The sequence below is a fragment of the Caretta caretta genome, chromosome 15 (assembly GCF_965140235.1).
Source record: "Caretta caretta isolate rCarCar2 chromosome 15, rCarCar1.hap1, whole genome shotgun sequence".
Classification (NCBI taxonomy): Eukaryota; Metazoa; Chordata; order Testudines; family Cheloniidae; genus Caretta; species Caretta caretta.
The window spans coordinates 3,955,403-3,966,750 of NC_134220.1; the positions used below are offsets into that span (position 1 = coordinate 3,955,403).

General features: G+C 47.1%; 1 protein-coding gene across 1 annotated transcript; it reads left to right on the top strand.

Annotated features, from left to right (window-relative positions):
• The first annotated feature begins 7,053 nt into the window (after positions 1 to 7,053).
• LOC142069354 (peroxisomal membrane protein 2-like) lies at positions 7,054 to 9,073 on the top strand. Its single transcript, XM_075120179.1, has 3 exons — positions 7,054 to 7,468; positions 8,035 to 8,154; positions 8,606 to 9,073. Exons 1-3 carry the CDS (start codon positions 7,274 to 7,276, stop codon positions 8,675 to 8,677), a joined length of 387 nt encoding a protein of 128 aa, XP_074976280.1. The 5' UTR covers positions 7,054 to 7,273; the 3' UTR covers positions 8,678 to 9,073.
• Positions 9,074 to 11,348: the final 2,275 nt, after the last annotated feature.

The window sequence follows — 11,348 nt, forward strand, 5'->3', positions numbered from 1 at the left end:
AAATTAGTAAAAAATTGTTGACAAAGCAATAGCACCTGGCAGGCTCTACAAGGATACTAAAGGCTGATCTACACTATGGGGGGAGATGGATCTAAGTTACGTAACTTCAGCTACGTGAATAACGTAGCTGAAGTCAGTGTACTTAGATCTACTTACCGTGGTGTCTTCACTGTGGTGTGTCAACGGGAGATGCTCTTCCGTTGATTCCCCTTGCGCTTCTCGTTGAGGTGGAGTACTGGAGTTGACGCTAGAGCAATCAGTGGTCGATTTATCGCGTTTATACTAGACACGATAAATCGACCCCCACTGGATCGATTGCTGCCCGTCGATCCGGCCATTAGTGTAGACATGCCCTAAGACATGTATGCCCATGACAATGGATGCAGCTCAGTCAGACTTTCCACTGCCCCTAGGCTGGATGAAGGGTTAAGGTGAGGGATCCCAATATTTATAGACTGGGATAAACAATTTACGTATTTCTGTACGCGTTTCTTGACATGTTTACCTCCCCTTGTATTTTCCTCCTGATGTTCCAGACAAAACATTTCTATTCGCCACCTGGCTTTGTACTTTCACTCCTGATGTTTCAGACAAAATATCACCATTCATCACTTTTGTCACACCATTTTATCGTCTGCTAGCTTGGGGTGTTCTTGTGCTGGCCTGCTGGGATGTGTTTACGTATCCGGTGTGTTTTAGCTATGCCAGCAACACTGGTGCCGAGTTCGTGTACCGGACACTGGCCTGCAGGGGAGCATCTGCTTTCGACAGGGCCTGACTTGCTCAGAGCGTAACTTCTGCTGACTTTGGTTCAGGCCTCAGGCCTTGCACCAGGCCCATGCTTCAGGCTCTTTCTTTCTTCTACAGTGCCCTTAAACAATTCCCAATTGTCATTCACATTTTTCTGATTGACTTTTTTTCTCCCAGCTGATTTGGCTCATAATTGTTTTCAGCTTTGTGAAACTGGCCCTTTTGAAGCACCATCATTGGTCTGGACTTTATTCTGTTTGTACATTGTAAGTGTGATCAAGTCATGATCACTTGTATGTAAGTTACCATTAATTTTTAGTTCTGTGATCAGTCCCTCTTTATCTGTCAAGATGAGGTCTAATATAGAATTCCCCTGTGCTGGGGGCCACACTTCCTTAGTTGCACAGGTTTGAGTTCAGCCTGGCCCCTAAGGACCAGTCTGGGGTGGGAGATCAGCAAAGGAGGCACTTCCTGTGTTGAGGCTTTGAGCTGCTGGGAACCAGCTGAAGAGTTCTTGTTAGGGGGCAAGGATGGTGTCAGGGCTGATTCCCCTCTCTGGCACTTGGAGTGTCGAAGGTGGGGGCCTGCAAGGATTCTAAAAATTAATACTGGCCACTCCAGGCTGGTATTAAACTCCCAAGGTTACAGCTTCTCTCTGACCTTGGATGGGTAGATGCTGCCACCACCCAAGTGCAAAAACCCCTTTGAGAACCCAGGAAGGTGCATTTGGGGATTCCTTCCTGTGCGGCACCCTCAAGCCCTTTCACTTCCCCTCCGGGGAAGAGCTGAGAAAGAAAACAAAGGAAATCAGCTGTTGCCACCAGCTAATTAAACAACGTGCACAAACCTCTTAGGACACAAAATCCAATCCTGTTCTTAAAAAAGATCAATTTTCTTACAAACAAAAAGAAAGAAAATACATTTGAAAACTCGGGCTATTGCTAGTTTTTAAAAACCCACTTACAAGAATTAAGCATCAAGAATAACCTTCTTGAGGTCCAGCTTAAAGGTTACAAGCAAAACAAAAGAATTTGGGGTTAGCACAGAGGAGTCCACAAGGCATAAAGAAATAAATAGAGATAAACCTAATCACGTCTTCCTAGACATTCCTGATCTACTTACATATCTGGGGTTTCAAATTAGTAGTTTCTAGGTATGATTCAGATGATTTTCATACCTGGCCCAAGCTTCGTACAGCATAGTTCCAGCCCTGGCTCTGCTTCTCCCTGAGAACAACAGACAGACAAAGGGGACGTTTTTTTCCCAATTTTAAAAAGTTCTAGCCTTCCCATTGACTCTTTTGGTCAGGTGCCCACTCCCTTCCTTTTACCTATGCAGGGAGACTTTTTAACTCTTTACAGGTAAAGCAAGTAGCTAACTGGCTGGCTGGATGTCCATAAAAGGGAGCTATCCCCCCTTAATTTATCACAGATGGTTTATCGGTGAAGGCTCTGGACTAGGAGTCAGGGCTGCTCTTAGTTGGGCCTGGTTGCGGCAGGCCCCCGGGGCCGTTGTGAGTGGGGTCAGAGAGTCAGCTATTATGGGGAATCCCCAGCTTGAATGGTCAGCCAGCTTTCCAGCTCCTTTGCACTGCTAGTGTGGCACAGAGTGGTGAGACGTAGGCCCAGCGGCTGTGTCAGAAGGCTTGAAAAGCTCACGTGATGTAAATCATATTGCTCCGTGATGCCTGACAATGGCACGGCCAGGAGAACAGTGGCAGTTAGCAGAATCTCCAGGCCCTAGCTGGATTGCTCCAAGTCCTGTACAAGGTAAGGGTCCGTCTCTCTGAGAGTCTGGTAGAGTTCTTCTTGGGCCCGAGCTCCTTTCCTCTCAACCAGTTGCAGTAAGGCATCGTTCATCATTCGACTTGTCTGTTCACTTCTCACCTCTTCCTCTCCTTCACTGCTAAGTAGCTGGGCCACCCGTAAGCGCACCAGCACAGGCTGGATCTGTCCCATTCGATCACTGTGCTTCCCCACAAAGGCTGCACCTAATGGAGACACCAGCCCTGTATTACTCTGCTGCACATGGGAGATAAAACCCTGCGTTAGTCTTCCTCCCCTGTGCCATTCTGGGTTGCAGGGACTTGCTCCCACCCCGTACATGAGACTCTTCTAGCCCAAAGCACACAGCCTTTGCAGAAAGGTTATAAAGTCACTTACAGTTGCATATGGTAGGTAAGGGACTCCTCCATTTTGACTTCAGACACTGACAAAGGGTTGCTGAACAACCCTGAGGTTCTGGTGCAACAGCCAACACTGCTACACATTCCAGGCCCTCCCAGCAGCCTCTCCCATGGTGGGGTGCAGCTAGCGATGTGATCATTAATGAGCAGGGGAATGTTTATGATGTACACCATGAATCATAGAATATCAGGGTTGGAAGGGACCTCAGGAGGTCATCTAGTCCAACCCCCTGCTCAAAGCAGGGCCAATCTCCAATTTTCTCCCCAGATCCCTAAATGGTCCCTTCAAGGATTGAGCTCACAACGCTGGGTTTAGCAGGCCAATGCTCAAACCACTGAGCTATTCCTCCCCCCAAACCATGAAACCAGTTCTTAGCAGGGGCATCGTTAAATTGCAGACTAGTCTCCCTAGCGGAGGAAAGATTGTACAGTGGTTCAGGCACTAGCCTGAGACCTGGGTTCAAGTCCTTGCTCTGCCAGAGATTCCTGGCATGGCCTTGGGCAAGTCACTCAGCCTCTCTACACCTCCGTGCCATCTGTACAACGGCGATCCTAGCTCTGCCCTGCTTCACAGGAGTGTTGGAGGATAAATACAGTAAAGATTGTGAGGGGCTCCGGTTCTAAGGTCATATGAGTAATGAAGCTAGCTAGCTAGGGGACTGGTGACATGTCACCGCACTGCACACAGCGCTGCAGAATGGTAAATGCAAGAAGCAAACCAAAAAATGTCAGGGTTTGAAAATAAACCCAAGGCCAGAGAGTTCCAGAGTGTCTATAAATCCGGTTCCCATTTGCTAACTGGCCAATATCTGCTCTCCCATTCACCACTGTAAGCCCAGGGTCACCCCACTGAGGAGAACTGAGTTATTCCAGATTCATGCCAGCGTGACTGATAACCTAATGTGACAGAAATCAGGGGAAGTCTTACCATTGGTTTTCATGGGATTTGGACTGGGCCCTGTGTGATGTTGCACTCCATATGCTTTATGGAAATATACTTATGAATATGACATAACTGGAATATGTTTTACGCTAAATACCCCATGTATGGTGTCATTAGAAAGCTTGTAATCTACTAAGTGTGTTCATCCTACTCGGTTGCAAGTATTATTTCTATATCTGGAGTTAGGAGAATATGATATAGACTTGTATCAATGATGTAAACATATTAAGTGGAGGCCATTAAGGGTGCTCCAGAAACAATCAGTTGTAAATGGCCTTAGTTACTTGAAAGCCTTCCTGTGTACGTGTGGGCCAGCCCATAGGGAATAGAGACTAGGGGTCTTACAGTGACATGTGACCATGTCACCTGATAATGAAATGCATCTTAAATCTGGTACTTTTCCATTTAGAAGGAGGGGTGGGGACCCAGAGAGACAAAAGATTCCCACCTTATGCCAAAGATATAAAAAGGGGTGGAGCAGGACAAAGGCTGCCAGTCATGAGAAAACCCCTGCTTACCACCAGAGATGTCTGCTGGATCTTACAAAGGCTGTACCAGGTGAAAGGATTGGGCCCAGATTAGGAAGGAGTCTAGTCTGTGAAAGAAGCTTATTGGAACATCTCTGAGGGTGAGATATTATCTGTAATCAGTTTCTTAATGTATTAAGCTTAGACTTGCATGTTTTTGATTTATTTTGCTTAGTGACTTACTTTGTTCTGTCTGGTTTCAGAGTAGCAGCCATGTTAGTCTGTATTCGTAAAAAGAAAAAGAGTACTTGTGGCACCTTAGAGACTAACAAATTTATTGCTCATATAAATTTGTTAGTCTCTAAGGTGCTACAAGTACTCCTTTTCTTTTTGTTCTGTCTGTTATGACTTGAAACCATTTAAATCCTACTTTTTATACTTAATAAAATCACTTTTGTTTATTAATAAACCCAGAGTAAGTGATCAATACCTGGGGGAGCTAACAGCTGTGCATATCTCTCTATCAAAGTATTATAGAAGGTGGACAATTTATGAATTTACCCTGTATAAGCTTTATACAGAGTAAAACGGATTTATTTGGGGTTTGGATCCCACTGGGAGCTGGGTGTCTGGGTGCTGGAGACAGGTGCCGAGTGGTTTTTAGTTAAGTCTCCAGCTTTGGGGACGTGGACCAGACCCTAGGTCTGTGTTGCAGCAGGTTAGTGTGCCTGGCTCAATAAGGCAGGGTTCTGGAATCCCAAGCTGGCAGGGAAAATGGGCTCAGAGGTAATTTCAGCACATCAGGTGACAGTCCCAAGGGGGGTCTCTGTGACCGAACCCGTCACAAAGTAGTGTAATGCAATCTCTTTGTCGGGGCGGGGATTCAGTGGAATGGGGGCAGAGCAGGGGTGGGAAGAGGTGGGGTGGGGGTGGAGCATGGGTGGGAAGAGACGGGGCAGGGGTTTGGAGGAAGGGGTGGAGCGGGAGCAGGGTGAGGGGCGGAGCGGGAAGAGACAGGGCGGGCTGGGGCTGCATCGCTCACTGCTGCCAGTGCCAGACCCCCCGCTACCTCCCCAGGCCGTCCTGGAGCCCGGGTTCCCCTGAAGCGCAGGGCTCTCCAAAGCGTGGGGCTCAGGGTGGTTGCCTCGATCTGTCCTATGGATGGGACGGCTCTGAAAATATAAGCCCAAACGTTGGTGGAGCCAGGCCCATGTTCCTGAATATTGGTGCATGGGGACCACAGGCCCATATAACTTGCCGCCTCTGAGCAAGCTTGTCACAGCCAGCCCTGTTAGGGGTTGGGTGGGCAGGGGCGGAAAGGTTGTTTTAATTGCAGAAACCAATTTCTAAGTCATGTATTTTCTAGCTCTCCCAGTCCTGACTGATACAACAAAAGCAATTCAACAGGTCAGAATAAAGGGTATGGTAGCACACATGGCAGAGTTAAGGTTAGGATTGGGTAATTATCAAGAACTTTGAACACTTTGTTTTTTTTAATAATCTTAAAACTTTAACTTAGAATTTTTTGGCTTTCAGGTTTTTTGGTTTTTTTACAACTCTTGACATTCTGATAAGATTTCAGCAGAGCACTGGGAATTGATATGTCTTTGCAACCTTAACTCTAGCTTACAGGGATTTTGGTCAGAGAGTCGTCACAGCGATGGAGAAGGTGACCTAGTAGGTCTTTTTCCATCTCCAGTGTCTGTGTGTCAAGCAGGAGGACTGGATGTGCCAACAGAATGGATTCAGACTATGGAAACTCAAAGCTCTGTAAAAATCAGACTGACCTGTGAGCGTTTGGGAGGACAAAGCAGAAAGACTAACATCCCCTAGAAGAGAAAAGAAAGGAATCAGTCAAGCAGCCAGTTGATTCTCTCATTTGTGGGAGGCCTGGATAACACTGGAGACTATCAGAGGCTAAGGGCAATCTGAGAGGCTCTGCATTCCAAGAGCCCCTTGGCTAGCCAGGTGTCTGACCTGTCACTAAAGCTGTACTGGATAGCTCCCTTCACACACAGAATCTTCAAAGAGTTGGTTAATTTCCTGAAGATAATTTCTGGAATCTCAGGAGGAACCAGCATCAAAATATTCTGGGGGTGTTGCAGACCATGCCTCTGGAGTAGTGGTTCTCAACCAGGGGTACATGTATTTCTGGGGGTACGCAGATGTTTTCCAGGGGCACATCAACTCAGCTAGATATTTGCCTAGATTTACAACAGGCTACATGAAAAGCACTAGTGAAGTCAGTACAACCTAAAATTTCATACAGACAATGACTCGTTTATACTGCTATACATACGATACGCTGAAATGTAAGTACAATATTTATATTCCAATTGATTTATTTTATAATTATATGGTAAAATGAGCAAGTCAGCAATTTTTCAGTAATAGTGTGCTAGGACACTTTTGTATTTGTATGTCTGATTTTGTAAGCAAGTAGTTTTTAAGGGAGGTGAAACTTGGGGGTATGTTAGACAAATCTGAAAGGAATACAGTAGTCTGGAAGGGTTGAGAGCCACTGTTCCAGATCACCCCATGGGGTGGGGACATGCACTTCCTCTGTCCCCAACACCCTCCTCTCCTGGAGGGGTGTGAGAAGCAGGATACGCTGCTTTGCAAAGTGCTTCCCCCCTCACTGTTATGGCACCATTAGCATCTCTCTCTGGAGCAAGAGAAAGGATGGTCTGGTTAGAGCAGTAGCACAGTACTTCCTGCCACAGACTTCCTTTGTGACCTTGGGCAAGTCACTTGTCTCTCGGGACCTCAGTTCCCATCTGTACAAATGGGATAAGAGCCCTGCACACAGGGGTGGTGTGAGGATAAACACATTTAAGATTGTGAGGTGCTCAGATACTTTGGTAATGGGGCCAGCTAAGAACCTAAGCTGGAGCTGGATGGAAGCCTGGGGAAGGCTGGAGGACAGTGATGAAGCACAGTCATGCCCTCTGGTTTGCCAGGTTCCTGTTCACAGGGCCACTCAGTCACTATTTCTACCTGTACCTGGAGCAGCTGATCCCATCGAATGTCCCTTTTGCCATGGTCAAGAGGCTTCTGCTGGACCGTCTGGTTGTTGCTCCACCCTTCCTGCTGCTCTTCTTCTTCGTCATGAACCTGCTGGAGGTAGGTGCCTATCTCCAGTGTGTGCTGAAGTCAGGCTGTAGGGTTTGGTGTGTGGTTCTGGATACTGCTACAGATAGCTAAGTTAGACGTAACTGTGTGTTTATGTGCCTGGACGGAATCTAGCTCCTGGTCACCGATGATCTAGGACAGGCCCTGTTGGTCAGAGCAGGGGACCTTCTTACTTTGCTGCTGTCTTCCTGTGAGCTCTGAAATAGCTCACTCAGCTGCTTTGAGCCTTGGCTTGCCCTGCTATACAGTGGGGATGCTCGTGTTTAACATCAGCCTGGGGTTTGTGATCTCCTGAGCGTGCTGCATGGCCGGTTGCTCTGTTCCCCTCTGCTGGAATGGCCAGCTTTGGCTAGTGTGATACACCTCTGGCACATCGTGTGCACCTGGGTCTCACAGGTGGTGAGTGCTTCTCTCTGGCTGCGCTCTGTTAGGATCTGTGTCTTTGTAACCCCTTTGCCCACATGGCTTAGGGCTCTGTAAGGGCGAGAGTCGGGGCCTCTTCCTCTGGAGTTTAGGCCTGGCCTCCCTGGCCATCACCGGTGTTCCTTGTGTTCCAGGGGAAGGATCTGTCTGCGTTTGCTGAGAAGATAAAGAGTGGTTACTGGGTAGCACTCAAAATGAACTGGAAAGTGTGGACCCCAGTCCAGTTCATTAATGTCAATTACGTCCCTATGCAGGTAAGTCTCTGCCTGCTCACATGATGTCCTTGCCTGGGAATTCTGACCACTCTTGCAGCCCTACATCCAGGTTTATAGCGTGGGCTTTTTTCCCCACTAGTATAATGTCCAGGGTCCCCTTATTGATCGCCCTAAGATCCCCTTCCTTTAATATTTCTGTCCTCCATGCTAGCAACCCCCACAGTTGCTCTTGTGCCTGAATCTGTTACTGCTCCTCAGCTAGTTGCAGAGCTGAGGGCCCCATTGCCCGCAATCAGTTGTTCAGGTGTGAAGGACTGCACAAATCCAGACAGACGCTGACACTTTTGTCAGTAAGACACAGGCACTCACATCTGTATCCAAAGGGGGTGTCGCGTCCCAGTGCAGTAAGTGACCCAGTTCTGTCCCAGGAACTGCAGTTAGGGGACTGTCAGCCCCAGGCCGGTCTGTATCTTGACACTTCTCTCCACAGTTTCGGGTGTTGTTTGGAAACCTCGTTTCTCTCTTCTGGTTTGCCTACCTGGCCTCCATCAAGAAGCGATAGCATCACAGCTGTAATTTTGGGCTGGCCTGCATCGCCTGTTGAGGCGATTGCCGTTGGTGCTCTGAAAGTCCGCAGCCCCCGCTTCGATCTGGGAGCATCTGCAAGAACTGACACCACTGCAAATCCTCTGGGATTCAACACTGTGCATGCTGCCCTAGTGCCGACAGTGCCTGCAACAATGAGTAAGGCGCCTATCCCTGACCAGGAGCCCTGGGCACTCTCCTAATACAAATAATACTTTGATTCTTTTCTGACTAAGACCTTGAATTAACTGCTTTCTAATGGTGCTTAACAATAACCATAAAATCAACTGGTAGGATAAGAAACCAGCACAAAGTGTTCTGGGTCTTTTACTCTTCATTTTTGAGTATAATAAAATTGCTGTTTCACTCCTTTCTTGCAAAGTTTTATCTTTACTCTGGTGATTTGCTGGTTATGTTGGAGATCTGTGACAGATCCATGCAGAAGTGGACAGTCTTCTTAGTTGCAGGAAGGAATAAGATAAATCTCATATGCAATAGAGAGACAAAGGAAAATACAGGTCCCCTACGTAGCGGGAAGGAGAGCTAATAACTGACTCCATCAAAAAGGCTGATGTGCTTAATGCTTATTTTGCTTCAGTCTTGACTGAAAAGGTTAATGGTGACCAGCTACTCAATACATTAATATTAGCAACAAGGAGGAAGGAATGCAAGCCAAAATACGGAAAGACCAGGTTAAAGCATATTTAAGTAAGTTGGATGTGTTCAAGTTGGCAGAGCCTGATGAAATTCATCCTAGGGTATTTAAGGAACTAACTGCAAAAATCTCAGAACTATTAGCAATTATCTTCGAGAACTCCTGGAGGATGGGTAAGATGCCAGAGGACTGGAGAAGGGCCAACGCAGTACCTATCTTTAAAAGGGAACAGAGGACCTGGGGAGTTATAGACCTGTCAGCCTAACTTCAATAGCTGCAAAGATACGGGGACAAATTATTTAACAGTCAATTTGCAAGTGGTCCCACATGACATTCTCATAAGCAAACTAGGGAAACGTGGTCTAGATGAAATTAGTAAAAAATTGTTGACAAAGCAATAGCACCTGGCAGGCTCTACAAGGATACTAAAGGCTGATCTACACTATGGGGGGAGATGGATCTAAGTTACGTAACTTCAGCTACGTGAATAACGTAGCTGAAGTCAGTGTACTTAGATCTACTTACCGTGGTGTCTTCACTGTGGTGTGTCAACGGGAGATGCTCTTCCGTTGATTCCCCTTGCGCTTCTCGTTGAGGTGGAGTACTGGAGTTGACGCTAGAGCAATCAGTGGTCGATTTATCGCGTTTATACTAGACACGATAAATCGACCCCCACTGGATCGATTGCTGCCCGTCGATCCGGCCATTAGTGTAGACATGCCCTAAGACATGTATGCCCATGACAATGGATGCAGCTCAGTCAGACTTTCCACTGCCCCTAGGCTGGATGAAGGGTTAAGGTGAGGGATCCCAATATTTATAGACTGGGATAAACAATTTACGTATTTCTGTACGCGTTTCTTGACATGTTTACCTCCCCTTGTATTTTCCTCCTGATGTTCCAGACAAAACATTTCTATTCGCCACCTGGCTTTGTACTTTCACTCCTGATGTTTCAGACAAAATATCACCATTCATCACTTTTGTCACACCATTTTATCGTCTGCTAGCTTGGGGTGTTCTTGTGCTGGCCTGCTGGGATGTGTTTACGTATCCGGTGTGTTTTAGCTATGCCAGCAACACTGGTGCCGAGTTCGTGTACCGGACACTGGCCTGCAGGGGAGCATCTGCTTTCGACAGGGCCTGACTTGCTCAGAGCGTAACTTCTGCTGACTTTGGTTCAGGCCTCAGGCCTTGCACCAGGCCCATGCTTCAGGCTCTTTCTTTCTTCTACAGTGCCCTTAAACAATTCCCAATTGTCATTCACATTTTTCTGATTGACTTTTTTTCTCCCAGCTGATTTGGCTCATAATTGTTTTCAGCTTTGTGAAACTGGCCCTTTTGAAGCACCATCATTGGTCTGGACTTTATTCTGTTTGTACATTGTAAGTGTGATCAAGTCATGATCACTTGTATGTAAGTTACCATTAATTTTTAGTTCTGTGATCAGTCCCTCTTTATCTGTCAAGATGAGGTCTAATATAGAATTCCCCTGTGCTGGGGGCCACACTTCCTTAGTTGCACAGGTTTGAGTTCAGCCTGGCCCCTAAGGACCAGTCTGGGGTGGGAGATCAGCAAAGGAGGCACTTCCTGTGTTGAGGCTTTGAGCTGCTGGGAACCAGCTGAAGAGTTCTTGTTAGGGGGCAAGGATGGTGTCAGGGCTGATTCCCCTCTCTGGCACTTGGAGTGTCGAAGGTGGGGGCCTGCAAGGATTCTAAAAATTAATACTGGCCACTCCAGGCTGGTATTAAACTCCCAAGGTTACAGCTTCTCTCTGACCTTGGATGGGTAGATGCTGCCACCACCCAAGTGCAAAAACCCCTTTGAGAACCCAGGAAGGTGCATTTGGGGATTCCTTCCTGTGCGGCACCCTCAAGCCCTTTCACTTCCCCTCCGGGGAAGAGCTGAGAAAGAAAACAAAGGAAATCAGCTGTTGCCACCAGCTAATTAAACAACGTGCACAAACCTCTTAGGACACAAAATCCAATCCTGT